At 33.8% G+C, this 16,855-nt stretch overlaps 1 protein-coding gene across 1 annotated transcript in view; it reads right to left on the bottom strand.

The window, feature by feature from the left end:
• Positions 1 to 3,238: 3,238 nt before the first annotated feature.
• The window catches only part of CTNNA3 (catenin alpha 3), a 1,739,301-nt gene continuing 1,725,684 nt past the window's right edge, over positions 3,239 to 16,855 (bottom strand). The window contains exon 18 of the mRNA XM_053584032.1: positions 3,239 to 3,590. Within this exon, the coding sequence (XP_053440007.1) occupies positions 3,303 to 3,590 (288 nt within the window). The 3' untranslated portion in view covers positions 3,239 to 3,302. The remainder of the gene's footprint in view (positions 3,591 to 16,855) is intronic.

Here is a 16,855-nt window from a genome sequence, read left to right as displayed (position 1 = left end):
ATCTTACTGAAGTATGACATCAAAATTGACCTCCTTTGAAGCTAAGTGTGTATCAAGAGCTCCAGTCTGCAAGAATGAGCCTGTGTAGGTTTATCCCTTGTACAAAAGGAATTTTATGAAGAACATACATGGTTAACAGTACTAAGTTAAGAGATTTTCAAAGGCCAGAGGAAGACTTGTGGACGTGAAGACTATAGTGTATTTTCCAATATGTTCATTGTAAGTCCTAATATCATAAGATAAACAGAAAGGCCCAATTAGGCCAATGAACAAATTATCTTAGAAATTGCATGTTTGAGTTTTCTTCCCAACTCACATTTACCTAGACTCTCCCTTAGAAAAATTTTGACCCAATAATTTCCATTTGTGATAAATAAAAGGGAAAGATTTATATTTCTCTCTTTTCATGCTTGATGAAAACCTTCCGATTTTTCTAATTAGAAGAATCTTTAATGGACTATGATTTCATGAATATTTTCCCAGTCATCACTGTAATTCCAGTTTAATGCTTGGCAGTGATGCTGCTGGCTAATCAGGGATGGAACTGTGCTTGTGGGTCTTATACATCTTCTCCTCCCTCTCCAGGAATTTTTTTTCCTACATAAATTAACATACATTGATTTCACTAGAAGAAACAGGTCAGTTCTGATTAGCCAAATCATGCAAAAGTATTATCAAAGGAAGTACCAATTTCTGTGATATGATTTCAAAAAATGCATAGATAGATCACCAAATTATTATTTTCGCTAAGAAATTTCTAGCACTCTCCTGCAGAAGGAAGGTCCACAACAGTCATCCTTATTGATCAGAGTCACTTAACTCTACTTTATAACAGGAAACATTGTTAGTATTTTCGCTACCAGTTTTACTTATGTATGACCATTTATTATCATCAGCAGGTTTGTATTGAACTAAATCTTGAAATGCTGCCCACTGCAGGAATTCACTAACGTGGACAGATGTCTCTTTCAGTTCTATGCATCCTGTTTTTTATTGCACCATTGATCAGTACAGCAGATTAACTCCTGAGACATTTGCGGAGTTAAAATTTTTATAGTTTTGTTTAATTATAGTTGTTTGCTTTGAGCTAAGTTAAAAATCTGCCTACATTAAAGATAAAGCCTTGTTCACATCTTATTTTGGGTAAAGAGGTTTTTTTTGTTTTTTTTTTTTGTTCGTTTGTTTGTTTTACCAAATAGAGGTTATTTGGTAATTGTATAATTTCAAGTTATTCCTGTTCTTCTGGTATCCAAGGGCACATTCTAAAATACAACATATGGCAATATAATCTAGGGTCAACTAGAAGTTAGATTTTCTAAATGAGACTCTTACGATTCTTGGTCATGAGGCTTTACGTGTGAAGATATACAGCTTGTAGTTTGGTATTTTAATTTTATTTTCCCAACCAAATCATAACTTTACATTTCTACCTGAAAGGAGGATGCATCATAAATGTCACTCTTGAAATGTTCACGCTTGTAGCAGAAACTGATGGTGCCACTTCAATGACAGACATTTCCTATTTGTCTCCATTGTCTAGATAGTTCTGAAAAACAGATCATGTGGATTCCCTAACTCCCTTCTTCACTACCATCTCTTTTAGGAAGTGGATTTTTCCAGAATAGTAATTGTGAGCCAGTCTATACGTCAGGACGGGGAGGAGTTTGTTGCTGACACCTCCTAGAAAATTTTGCCTAGAAGCCAGGCAATCTGACATTTTGGAGGAATTAATTAAATATCTCTTTTTTCATCCAAGAAAATTAACATTTCTCCTGTAATTACTAATGACTTAGTTGATAGATCCTTCTTTTCCCATATCATTTTGCTCACGATACCATACAGAAGATCAAAGACACAAAATCTTATGTTTCATGCATCCTTTTACCCAAGCCTGTCCTAACCTCAGCTGTGTTTATATATAAATTTTATCTCATCCATCTAAAGTGACATGGTCATTGAAACAAGTGAGCAAATGGTAATGCTGTACGAGTGAGACATTACAATTATAGTATTATTATTTATCATAATCGAGTAAAGAGTTTTTTTTACATTTCTTATCAGTACTGATAAGTAGGACAAATATATATATTTTTTATATTTCTTTATCAGTACTGATAAAGTAGGGTAAGAAATGTAAAAAATATATATACTGTGAATGGGAGGCCTAGGAAGGAGAAAAAGTGAAACTTAAGTCCTCCAAAGAACTTACGGGATGTCCAATATAAAGGAGACATATTGTGTGTGTGTGTGTGTGTGAGAGAGAGGGAGAGAGAGAAAAGCAGAGCCCCAATCACTGAGACTATTATGAAGTCTATTATAAACGCAACTAGAAATGAGCACAGTGGCTGGAATATACTACAAAATGACTCCAATGACTTTTCTTTAAGGGAATGTAATTAAAATCACTTTAGTCTTTCAGCCATTAACTCTGTTCCATAGTTCAGTGGTACCATTCACACAGTTATATTTTACTCAATGCCAAAGGTTTTTCAAACTGGGCTTTTCCTTTTAATTAAAATTGCAAGCTGATACAAACTGATTTTTAGGGTCATGCTGAATTTCTTACACTTCTGTTATTATTATACCCTTTGGGATACAGTTTGGTGTCCCACTGTCTCAGTGACTGGCAACTCTTCTTCCACATGCATTCTGATGGACTCAGCACTTCAAAGTGCAGAAATTCTCAACACAGTGGAACCTAAGAGGTACATACATGGCATGAAAAACTCATGATAACCTGATAATATGAATAAAATATATCATTAACTCCTTAAGGTTGGTCTTCCAAATCCACCAACTAGTTTTACTCCTCAAACTTGGTTACTTCTATGATAGATATTAGCTCAGTCAGTTGAATATAATACAAATTCTGGAGACTGAAATATTTTCCCTGTGGTCGGAATCACGTATTTACCACCTTAGGTCAGGTGAAGAGAGTATGAAGATTAAATATTTTATAAAGACTTTTGTTTCCATTGAAAACTAAGTGAAGAGCTCATGTTAGTGTTTTTGTTCAAAGTAAAAAGGACGTGTGTATTTGAACGATTGTGTATAAACAGGACTCACTTGTGTCTCCTGTGTTCATTTGGTAATGAATACAGATAATCTCTGTAATGGGAATAGCTGAACGACACCTGAATGTCTCATTCATTCAACAAACATACATTGATTACATGTTGTTTCTGTTGGCTCAGCCCCCAATACTTTATGTTATTTGTGAATTAAACTCCAAACTTAGTGAAATTACACCAGTAACCGAGTGTAAATAAAGCAGTGTGGTTAGCAGGAGCAGAAGAGTGATCTCAGTAGACTTGTCTTCCTCTAAATTCACTCATGACTTGCACTGGATGGATTTTTTTCTTTGCTGAGCCCCGTCTCACAGCTGCACAAGTTTCCTCTGGTTTTTCTCTTTTAATCAAGGGTTTTTTTTCAGGAGCTTTCATTCTCCACATCACCACGGGGTGCCGGGGCCCAGCAGGACTCTGGATTCGGATGATCTTGGTTGAGGCAATGTAAGACATCTTCACTGTTTGCACTACAGCGTTCATGAGATTTTTGGCTGCTTGAATCAGGGAAGTGACACTGTCCAACTGATGGGGAAAAATAGAAAAAAAGCTATTATTCAAGAGTGTAATGAGGAATTTAAGGGGATTGAGTATTACAGAATCTGAAAAGTGCCGTTTTGTCTTAATGATTTAATTCTCATTTTATATATCTATGTATATTTATCCAATCAATTCACCTACTTTGAATCATTTATTTATTTATTTATCTGATGCACAAAGAGAACCGAGTTTAATCTTCAAAGATGATATCTTACAGAGATTAATGTATTTCCCTCTCTTTTAATGTAATCATATAAAATTGTTAGTACCTCCACCCATGTAAAATATATCAGATGGTCACTACTGTTTTTGTAATAGGTCTCCCTAATTCCAGGAGGTAATATGGAGCCCTTTCTGTAAGACAGACTATCTGCAATAAAATCCATAAATCGTTTTATAAGAACAACTGTATGTATATATGTAACATACACTTTAAGATACTGTACACACATCTGGGTAGAGACGTGCCTGGATGTCTTTCATGAATACTTTCCAAATGACTCAACCTAAAATCAATGTACACAAATCACAGCTTTCAGATATGCCGTAACAGTCAAGGTGAAAACCAAAGCAAAGACACAATACCTAAAAGGGTCTCTTTTTAAACACAGATCTTTTATTCTATGATGCATTTTGTCAGAATGCAACAAACCAAGTTATTACAGTCAAATACAGTTCACATTCTAGGTCTGCCATTTGGTAACTTGGGGAAATCATTGAACATTTTCATCCTAATTTCTTCGGTTATGAAAGAGAAGAAATAGGTTCATTAAAGGTAAATTAATACATGCAAATTAACTAGTAAGAATGGCCACCGAAGAGTTGACTTTTATTAAATATCATTTTCTTATATTTTTTCCTCTGAAGGCCAGCAACATTGCTTAAATATGCTGCACTAATGAAATTACTAAAAGAAACTTTTTCTCGCATGATTCTGTTTTTCTTATATTTTCTATTTTGTTCACAAAAACTGTCTCAGGAAAAAATGCGGTGATACACGTATTCCTAGAATCTTGCAAAATACCTTAGAGCTAAGCCAAGTTGATTCATTTTTATACAAGTAATGTCTCTTCCATTATTTCCACTTGGCAGATTGTCATCCACAGCTGACTCACACAGGGAGATGTGCCTCCACTGTCACCCCTGTGTGATGTGTGCTGTCAGGGTTAAGACTCAAACACTAGCTCTGTAGTTACTAAAATCTATCAGCAGCTGCCTGGCCTGAGTATTCTACCTTTGCCATTTGAGGAGTCTCTTTTTCTGTACAGAATAAATGAGTGAAGGAAAGTAGTACGCTGAAGTTAGGTGCCTGGGGCTGTGGTCTAGCTGGCTGCTTCCTGGGAAGAAATTTAATTAGCTCCATTATATGCCAAGCCTGAAATCCTTGAGAAAGTAACACCAAAAAATATGTAATTTGAAAAGCAATCTACTTGGCAACTATACATCTCTAAGTCTTTTTACTTTTTGAAGCCAGAAATGTAAACTTCGTGTATGTGGCAGGAATGACAAATGCTTTACAAATATTACAAAGGATTTCACGAAGCGCTCAAGTACATTTTGGAGGACACTCAGAGCTTCTAAATCTGTATACAACTTAAAAAATACCAGATTTTAAAAAGAATAACATACTTTGTTATTAAATTACTTTAATAATTTATAATTTTTATTAAAAACATCCTGGAATCCAGTTGGACTCTGAGGATGGATTCTGATCTCACCACAGAAAGAACATTTTTTTTTTTTTCGAATGATGAAATGATAGGAAGATTATTGAGGATCCTTGCCAATGCCATCCCTTTATTCCAGAGGCTCTTACCATCATAAAGGCTTTCACAGGAGTAGGTCCTACAGATCACCCATCATTCAAGATTTCACCAGTGGCTATGGTCTTCTTCCCCCTAAAGCTTCCATCAGCTCCCTTCCTTTTGACTCTTCAGTCTTGTTATGCACAGATTGTTATTTATTTCATCTCCTTTTAATTTTTTCATATAAATGGCATTGATCAACCAGCAATCTAGGGAGGTTGTCTGAATTCAACCTGTGACTCAAAATGTAGGAACTGGATTATCTCTTTCCTCACTGAATGAATAAATCCTTATTTGTGCTATGGTGATCTTTTACTCTGGTCACTCACAAATCCTTTCATTTTTAAAATCATAAAAGGGCCAGATACTAAAATGTTCTCCACTTATCTTAGAAAAACCGTAAAACAAATCACCCTCCCAGAAGATCATGCAGAATAGTTTAATAGACTGATTAGACAATTGCTGAAAGAATACCAATTTCATGAGGAAAGGTGGTAAGATACTCCATGATATATAGGAACTACATGCCTTGAGATATGTAATTCACAACTATCAGCCAAATCACAGATCGACAACCAATGGGCAAAAACAGCCTAAATAATATAGTAACTTGTGTTCACATCCCACGCAGTGTCTCAGACCTACTCCTAGGGAATAACTGCACAATTTAATGTCTGCAAAAAAATTATTCTGAAACGTTTTCTCCAGCCCTACTTTCATGAAAAATTCTTTAAGAGAAGAATTCAGTAACATTATCTCTGTAAAAACAAAGGTAAATTTGAGTAAGAGAATGCACTATTTTGGGGTCTATGTTCAACTTATTGAATAGAATGTTTTCAACTTCACCAATGTACCTGTGCAAGACAAGAATGTTAATTTATTCTGAAGGCTGGGTAGAGCAAAGCAAATTAACTATAATATCAGACCCATAAATTCTCTTACCGTTACAGATCACTTTCATTAACTGAAAATTCTTCGAGGCTAATGTAACTTGAAATAGGGAAAATGGATCTTTTCCTCTATTATCTGGTAATACTCCTTTCTGACCTAGATGAAGTATTCTTAATCAATGTGTCGACTGGAAACAGTAATGTCTTCTAGGACTCTCGGACCTTCTGCAGTTATTTGTAAATATTTGGATGATCTCACTTTTCTCCTGCCCTTCCAGAAAGAGAGACATGATTTTAAACATCTTTTCAAAGAGGATTGTGACGTAAATTAAAGGCCTCTTTCCCCTATGTCTACCATTTACCATGGTAAATAGGATGACAGGAATCTTTCTGATGCCTGCAACTTGTACGTATTTTCCTAACGCTAGTGTAGTTTCAAAGTAACTGAGCCCAATAGTCCATTATGTCCCAATAAGCTGCTCAATATCATCTATACCCAATGTAAATTAATAGGCTCTTCCTGTTTTTTTAGTATCTAGATAAGTGATTATGTTGAATACATTAACTCTTAAGCTAATTATGTATTTTGCAGGCAATCTAAATAATGCCCATTAAACCAGAGCTGACCCTACTCAATATTTTCATTCTATATGAATTTTGGCTTCTTTTATTTCTCTTCCATGCTCTGTGATATGTACTACAGGGTTTGAGTCAAACCATGCAAATTTTACCAATCCTAAAGATGTTTTCAGACGTTTGGAAATATAGCTATAGAACTTTACTACAGAAAAGGAGTTTAATAATAAAAAGTATTTTCTTTTTCTTCATAAAAATGTCAAATTTTTGTGAATTGTAATGAGTATATTCTGTAATTCAGAATTTCTGGATCTTTTTCCCAAAAGAAACAAAAAACAAGGTGGCTCCTATGGCTCAAAGGAGTAGGGTGCCAGCCCCATGTACCGGAAGTGGTGGGTTCAAACCTGGCCCTGGCCAAAAAATCCAAAAAGCAAAAAACAAAAACCATAAAACCTTGGAATGTCTGCTGGCAAACTATTATCCAGATTCTACTGTAATTAATGCTAGTCAAGAGGAATATTCAAAAAGATGTGCTAGATATTCCTTCCTTTGATTTCATAGCCACTCACCTATTTTATGACAAAACATTGGGATGTCTTATATTCTTACTATGCTACTCTAACTTTTGATATTTTGGCTGCAAGACCTCTCCCAGACATATGCTTTCACGAGGGTTCTAAGCATAGGGGACCTTTCTCCCACTGACGCGCTCTCATCTCCTTGCACCTAGTCTGGCACCTGGGCAAACCATAGATTCCCAACTGTGTGAACTGCTGTGCCAACTGCTTCTGCTATAACTCTTGGCAAGAAAAAAGTCTGATTTTGCCTGGAAAAATATATTTCCTGTCTGATATTCTTTTAGGTAAACTGGTACCAAATACAGCCAATGATCTTCTTGTAAGTCTCAATGTTTCCCTGAACTTAGAGACCCCTGGTGGATCTGCACCTGCACAAAAATGATTCTACCATGGAACACTACTTAGCCATTAGAATGAATAGAATCATGTCTTTGGCTGCAACCTGGATGGAAAGCCATGAAACGTTTTCTTAAGTGAGATAACTTCTTATGTGAGATAACTTCTTAAGTGAGATGACTTAGAAACAGAAAGTCAACCACTGCCTGTTCTCACTTATAAATGGGACCTAAATAATGAGCACACATGAACGGAGAGAGTGGAATAACAGACAGTAGAGACTTGGAAAGGCAGGAGGTTAGGTGGATGGGAGTATGGCATAGGGTAAGAAATTACCCAATTGGTACTACCTACACGAATCAGGTGAGGTTTACACAAAAAGCCCAGCCTTCACCACTATGTAATGAATTTGCACATGTACCCCCTAAATTTAGAGAGAGAGAGGGAAAGAGAGAGTGAATTAATACATTCTCAAAAAATAGAAATAAATAAAAGCAAATATGTGGAGTTTGGTTCCATGTATTTATAAGCTTATAATTGTTGTGACTATCTATTGTAAATTGTAATAAATTAGCTCACAGAAACCCTAAGTGCTATTATTGTCTGTTTTATAGATGAAGAAACAATGACACTGGAATGTTCGTAACTTGCTCGAGGTGATATAGCTGTTAAGGGTAGATCTGGAATTTGAAACAAGTAGGTCTGTTTCTACCTGGTATTCTTACCCATTACAAAACTCTGCCTGTTGGTGATATGAGACTTTCAATGTTTGATTATTTTCAGATTTTGAATAGTTGGAGAAATTACACTAACATTAATATAATGTCTAAAATTTTAAAATTGACTATCTGACAACTCTGCTTTTAAGAAGAATGTTATTTTTGTAATGCATATTGCTAGTAGAAACAATGAAGATATGTTATTTGTCAAAGAATTTTTGTTAGGATAGTGGTTTGAAAATGTATACACTATATTAGTTTCTAAATTGCACTTTTTTGAAATAGCAAATAGAAATGCTTAGTCACTCTTATAGGCCCCAAACCCTTTAAAGACATTTAGATTAAGACTATTTTATAACAAAATATTTTTAATTTTAAAATCTAGACCTCAATAAGCAAATCAATGAGGCAAAGAAAAATTATAAACAAATCACATTATAGATTCTAGGACAGGGAACTGCATTAAATTTATTTAATCTTTAAAAGGTGTCAATGTAAATACAATCCCGATTACAAAATTTCTTCTGATTCTCCACTAAAATTAAATCCATTTGTTTACCTTGGTTTTGTAACAGAAACCAGGATTCTAACCCTTAACCCTGGAGTTTCTTTTAAACTCTTACTTAGCTTTAAAATGTTGAGTTAAGCTATTTGGGAATGGGGTTTAGCCTGGGCAGTGTAAAAGGGCATATGTATATGTGATACCATATTACAAGTGATAGCATAAAATAACTATTTCTAAAAAAAGACATATATATTTGTACTCTTTCTAATTTATAGGTATGATCTGTATCTCTAGACTGATCTATGGTGATAGATGTTGCACACCACAGGAAAAATACATCAACAAATTCAACATTTTCATGATTCACCAGGAAAGGAAAGTCTCTTGATCTATTTTTAATCCCAATCATTGCTTAATACATTCTTGTTTCTGAACAGAGTTTTAGAAGAATGGTCTGAATTGAAAGAATTTTCCCCTTTCAGAAGCATTCAAAAATGCTAAGCAGCCAATCTGGCTTAATAGGTAAATCAAAGAAGGGGCTTTGTTAAAGCTAATCAAAGTAGAGTTGCATCTCCAAATTGAAAGTGTCAAGTTTATAATTAAATTGAGAAGGTGCTCCTTTTATGAGCATGAAGAGTTATTCCAATGGACCACCGATAGGATTCACATAATAAATTAATCCTTTGCCAATTCTCTATTAGAACATAGAGAATTTCTATGACAACCTAAGTGGAAAGAGGAAACAATCAATGCAAGACATAACTAAAAAAAGATAACACCAGTAAGAGGGCCAGACATGAAATATGACATATGAAATATGACATATATTCAGTTATAATCTTGTACTATCAAAAGCATTTTCAAACTAATTTTTTTCTACAGCAGATACTCTAGGTCAAAAACATTTAGAATCCCCTTAACCAAAAAGAAAAAATCACAATCATAATGCCAGTTCAGGGGGCTGCTCAAAAGGCTTGTTAATTTTACTTGAAATGGCCTGTTTTAAAAATATACTCAGTAACATTAATGATTAGCTACTTTTCCACCATGTTGACCTAAAGGAAATGTTCGGATGAATAACCAATTTTCCATAATAATTATAGCTCTAGTTAAATAGATTCAGAAAGAAATAGTATGTTTTTTCCCAAGTAAAGATAGCAGGAATGGGGTGAGTTTGGAGTGGTTCCCCAAGCGTTAATGTTTTAACTTTATCTTCTTCTCTCCAGCATCAGTCACGACACTGAGATATTTATGAGAGGATATTAACATGAATTTTTTTTTTTTTTTGCATATAGATATTTCCATGGCTGTGATTTATTATAGTGAAGGGAGGCTATGCACAATCAGCGAAAGTTTAAAGTGTGTGGGGTAAATTCCGGAGGGAACCAAGTGTAACCTTACAAAAATCACATAGAACAGGCTTGATTCCCAGAGCAGAGTTATGACAACGCATATGACAGGTAGCCCACCAGGGAAGCACATTAGAAACACGGTGGCCAGAGTATTTATTGGAGCCTGGTGATTTACTAAAATTCCAGACTCTAGAAGGAAAGCAGGTGTTGTCCAGTGTGACATCAGTCACATTGTACAGTGTACGCAATCTTACAGGCAATGGTAAGAACCTCCTGAAATCCAAGTTCCCATGAACCAGTCAATGGCCACCCTTATACACAGGCCTTTCTAAGGAGAGTATTCTCAGACCTGCTATCTTGACATCTTGACTATGCTTCAAGAACTGTGGGCTACGAATAAGGAAGCACTGTTATCAGTCCTTGACCTTAAACTCATGTCTTTCCTGACCACAGTCAAGGAACAGCACTCTGTGAGCAAATAAAGCCAAATGGCATCAGTTTTACAACTTACGCAGGATGTGGCATTTCACAGGTCTTTTCACCTGTGATTTTCACCCTCTTGCAATCTTGGTTAGTCTACAATTTTAACAATATTTAGCAGTATTCAATATTTCTTAGCTCCCTGTCTCTCTGCTACAGACATCTTGCAGAACAATACTACCCATTGTCCTAATATCAAGCCACAGGTGATTCTCTACTATTTTTAGAGAACCCTCTCACTGGGCAAAATGATTTCTAGATAAGCGGATGGCCACCAACCTGAAGCTAACAGACAATGGATCTACATGTGTTTTTAGGCAATTGCCGTACCCATTTTACCCCCTGAAATATTTCAAACCTTCACATGTTTGAAGATTCAGCAAAATTCTGGCTCTCATATTCTCACATGTGAGAATGATAAAACAGAAAATAGTAAAAATACAACTGCCCCAACCTCTATTCTTTATCCTCATCTGTTTTTATTAAAATGAAAGGCTAATCTATTTTTTTCTCTTTAAAACCAATATTTCTGTTATATTCTTGATTCCTCTCCTCCCTGCCTTCCTGGGACTTTGTACAATGAATAATTCCCTTCTCTTCATACAACTTTATTCCTCTTATTGGCTTCTCCACTGTAGTATATAAATGTTCATGATAATTTATCTTAAAACACGGCCATACTTTTTGAAAGTAATTTATTCTCCATAAAACAATTGTCTTTACTTTTCACTTCTCAAGCAATCTGACCCCTACATTCATATAGATTACTTTCATAGAAATGTTTTCCCTTTTTTTACATATATGTATAACATATATTATAAATGAGGTCAGAAAAGTGAGTTCACAAACTCATCCTAGAAAAAGGGCTACGTCCCTCATTGCTGAATATCACTATGGTCACCTTCAAAGTACTTCTCTGGATGCTCTGGTGACCAAAGTGATATTCAGAAATGAGGGATGTAGCTCTTTTCTAGAATGAGTTCATGAATTTAATTGTCCAACCTTTTATTTATCAAATATGTGATATAATAAATAACTAAATATATTTATGTAATATTAATATATAATATATGCTAAATACATTATACATGTGTAATATTAATATATAGCATACACTAAATTTATTATATAATATATAGGTGTTAAATATGGAACTATATAAACATATTTACATAGGAATATAATACATTAAATGTATTATTTGATATATACTATATGATATATATATTAAATCATTCAATAGTTAACTCTTTGCTTGGTTTCTTTCAATTAAATCACATTATTAAGATCACTTAATTCTTAATCTCATATTCTATTATATAAAAGCATCATAATTTATCCATTCTACTGTTGATGAATAACTTTTAGGTAGTTAGGAGCTACTTAAAGTAAATAGTAATGTATTAATATTTTGGTATGTATCTTTGGTGCAAAAATATATATAAATCTGTGAGGTGTGTGTCTGAGAATACAATTACAAAGTAATGATAATGTATATATTGAGTTTTACTGGATACTTCCAGAGATTTTCAATGTACTCCTACATATTTTTGCTTCTACCAGCAGTATGTAAGAGTTCTAATTGCTACACGTCTTTATACTTTTTCCCCATATTCTTCACATTAGCCATTTTTTGCAGGTATGTAGAGATTTTATGTTGAAATTTTCATTGGCACATTTCGTTGATAACTAGGTAAGCTGAGTATGTTAGCTTAAGTTTAGATTGCTGAACTGCATATAGAGAGCTTTCTCAATTCACTTTTTAATAATGCTCGCATTTTTTTCTTTTTCGTTTATTTTGTCTTTTTTCCCACTTGTACTATTTTTCTAGATAGAACCACCAGTGTAAAAGTGGTGATACAAAGTATTTTTCAATTATACACTAATAAAATGCTTTCAACATGTTATCATTTATTTCTCTTAACTCATATATTAGATATTAATTTTTTTAATTTCTCAGTAAGTGAGGATTTATTTATTTTTCTTTTATTATTTGTTTCTGACCCAAAATACTATTGTAATCAGAATGAAATCTCTGAATGATTGAAAAATATAGTATTTGTGGATACTTTCTTATGACCCAACATATTATGTTAAATTTGGCATGTTCTAGATATACTACAAAAGAATGTGAATTCTACAATTATTGCATTAGTGCTCTTTTTATGTCAACTTGTTTCCTTGATTCTCTTCTCTCAGCCAACCCCCTCTGCACATCAGTTAATGGGTAACCACAGATTACTTTATTTCACTGCAGATTAGATGCATATTTTCTTTAGTTGCATATAAATGGAATTCCACGGTATGTAATTTTTTGTCTCTTGTTTTCTTCACTTAGCTTTTTATCTTTAAGCTTCAGATATGTTGCTGCCCACATCTATAATTAATTTTATTTATTGCTGAGAATACTAAATGTTATACATGCACCATACTTTGTTAATCCATTAATTTACTGACATTTTCTTGCTTTACAGTATTTTGCTATTATGGATAAAGCTGCTATGGCCATTCTTGTATAACTATTTTATAGTACATATTTTTATTTCTCTTGGGTAGGTTTCTAGAATGTTAACCTTCTTGCATTATAAGTGTAGGTTTAACTTTATGAGAAACTAACAAACTACTGACCAAAGTTATTTTCTCATTTTAAATTCCAGCAGCAATGTATGAGCAGCACAATTACTCTGCATCTTCCGTCCTACTTGGCATTTCGAATATTTTTAAATTTTAAAATTCTACTGAGTATAAAATGAAATGTCACTGTGGCTTTAGGTTGTTTTCCCTGATGACTAATAATGTTAAGGATATTTTAGGGCACTTAATAAACATTCCCATATTTTATTTAATGAAGTGTCTATAAAATAGTTTCACATTGGTGCTTTTTTTTTATTCAGTTTTAGTCTTTTTTTATATATTCTGGATATAAATCTTTTGTCAGATATATGTATTGCAAAAATATTTACTAATCTATTCCTTTTCTTTTCATTTTTTTAACTGAGTATTTCAATAAGCATAAGATTTGATTCGATTTGATTTGATTTTCTTATGCATAAGATTTTAAAGTTATTGAGACCCTTGGCCAGGCATAGTGTCTCATGCCTGTAATCTTAGCACTCTGAAAAGCCAAAGCAGGTGGACTGCTTGAGCTCAGAAGTTCAAAAGCAGCCTGAGCAAGAGGCTCTGTCTCTACTAAATTAGCTAGGGGCTGTGGCAGATGCCTGTAGTCCCAGTTATTCAGAAGGATCCCTTTAGCTCAAGAGTTTGAGGTTGCTTATGGAGCCACCTCGGGCAACAGAGTGAGAGTCGCCTCTCAATTAATTAATTATTAATACTAATAACAAAATTAAGTTACTGAGTTCAATTTATAACCTTATAATCATGGTTAATGATTTTTTTATCCTATCAAAACTCTTTGGCTACTTCAAGGTCGCCAAGATTTTCTTTTATGTTTTCTTCCAGATATTTGAAGTTACAGTTATGTTTAAACTTCATATTTATGCTAACCTTCATGTTGATTTTGTTTGTGGAGCAATATACAGTGCATTTTTTCCCCACATAGATATAATAGTTCAAGCACCATGTGGTCAAAATGATTCTTCCTTTTTAAATTATCTTGGAGTCGTTATCAAAATTAAATTGACCAATTTAATGTATGTTGGGCTCTAGACTATCTATTATATTTCATTTTTATATCTGTTTTTATACCAGTACCATACTATCATGCTAATATCACTTTCTCAGGGAAGAGTTCCATGATACCTGGAGTAAGTTGAGTCCTCTTTTTATGTTTTTATAGAAATATATATTTTGTCTAACATTATATTGATCATAAGGGAATAAGATTAATGTAGATAGTATTCTTTTTCTCCCTATCTTATTCCTTGATGCAGGCTATAGGAGAGGTTTGGCATATAAATAAATGACTTATATTACTATTTATACAAGTTGTACAACTGTAAGTACAGCATGAATGTGCAAAATATTTTTTCAGAGGTAGATACCATTTCAATTATTCTCTCATATTCTGCACAGACTATTAATATTTTTCAGACATTTTATGCTAACGTTCCATCTACCACCAGGTTGTTTCTGGTCCCTAGAAATGGCATGAATATCCTTCGTCAAATTATATTTCTCATTATCTATGTTTAAAATTGAGGGTACAAATCTTTTGAAAGGCAGGCTTGTCAGTAGGTCCCAAATTCCGACATTTAGATTAATATTTATCTTAAAAACTTTAACTTAATAGATCAATGAGTAATATGTCTTAGCCCAAGAAAGAAACATCAGTTTTGTAGTAGACAAATTACATTTGAATCCCAACTCTGCCGTGTGCTGGATATGCAGCCTAGGAATAAATCAATTTACACATCTGTGCCTCAATTTCCTTTTACTGCAATTACAAGAAAAATATATTTCACCACTGTTTATTAAGATTGCATGGTAAAAGTTATTACAAAGTCATGCACATAAATGAAGCTCAGGTTTTTACTACAAATTAACGAGGTGAACTGGCAAATAATACAAAACTAACCTTGGGAATTTTTGTTGGAACAATGCTTTGGACAAATTCTACCAATGATTGAAAATCCAAAAACAGCCCAATAATATTTCTTGAAATTAAAAATAAGTGGGCAGGTACTATAACTCTTTCCCCTATTTACAAGACACTTGTGTACACAAAAAATAACACATATAACTTCACACAATTCTCAAAATGGCATGAGGCCAGCTCTGCTCATCACAATTCTTCTAGTGAGTGTATCAGTCAGGGTCCACTAAGAGAAACAGAAACTACTTCAGGTGTTTCAATCATGGAATTTAATACAGGGAATTGATTATATGGGTAATGGAAAAACTAAGAAGCCAAATGTGAGGTAACTCTCACCACAACATCAGCAGGAACCATTATTATTCCTGGTGCTGCAGGAAACAGAGAAGATGAAATACCAAAAGTAGATAATCACTTTTCAGTAATTAGTCTCCCAGTCAACCTTCATTGGTTAACTCTAGCTGAGAATCAGTAATCAAAACACTTTGACTAGGAAAATGATTTTAGAGCAAAAGTAACCGTGACTAGCAAAATGAGATTTTTGCCTGAGTATTCACTCATTTTTAATATGTCATGGTTTCATTCCTAAAATCTCATAGTACTTACAGTTTAATTTCTGTGAATACAATGTTGTATGCTAAATAAATAAAATTCACATCTTTGCTCTAATTCAATACAATAAATCCTTAGCCCAAATCAAGTAGTTATCTTCCCTATCTCTATCCCTAGTAAGAAAAATGGCAGAATGATGGGCTTCTTTAGCTCTTGAATCTTTCACACACCTACAACCCTTAAGATGCTGTCAAACCTGTAGTTCTTTATTATAATCCCAATGTTTAGTTGGGGAAATATGGGCTATGGGAGCAAGGAGGGGTGTATAAATTAACTTTAAATTATTTCTTAAATACAAAAGTATATATACACTGAACACACTCATATACTACTCTGATTTTAAGTAAAATGTCAACCTCTCTGGGTTTTTGTGAATATATTTGAAATTCTGCAATATGCTGAAAACTTCCTTTGTCATCCAGTTTTTAGAAGAGCATTTAAATATTTGACTATGATTTAACATGAACCTATACATTATATCATTGACTCTATTTCTAAATCAAAAACTGAATTTCACCATTATCTGTAAAATGACAGCTACATTGAAAAGATGACAAGCTTTTGAAAATTTCAACAACAAAATCTATTATAAAGGTACCGGTTTTCTAGGTTCTTGCATGATTTTTTAATGTCATATCCTTCTGATAGTCTCATTTAACTGGTAGATCTGGGCACTGCCTGGGCCTCACACTTGCTATGGCCTAAAGACATTCTAATTATGCACCGCATCAGTTGTTTAAATCTAGTATAAGTAGCAGCAGCATTAACTCATACCATTATTGCTTTATCAACACACAGGAAGGAAAGGGCAGCCAATAACAAGACAGAACAGCACTTTAGAAATT

This window comes from Nycticebus coucang, chromosome 3, assembly GCF_027406575.1.
Source record: "Nycticebus coucang isolate mNycCou1 chromosome 3, mNycCou1.pri, whole genome shotgun sequence".
Lineage (NCBI taxonomy): Eukaryota > Metazoa > Chordata > Mammalia > Primates > Lorisidae > Nycticebus > Nycticebus coucang.
The sequence above is the reverse complement of the archived record's forward strand: the minus strand, read 5'-3'. Positions and strand labels throughout refer to the sequence as shown.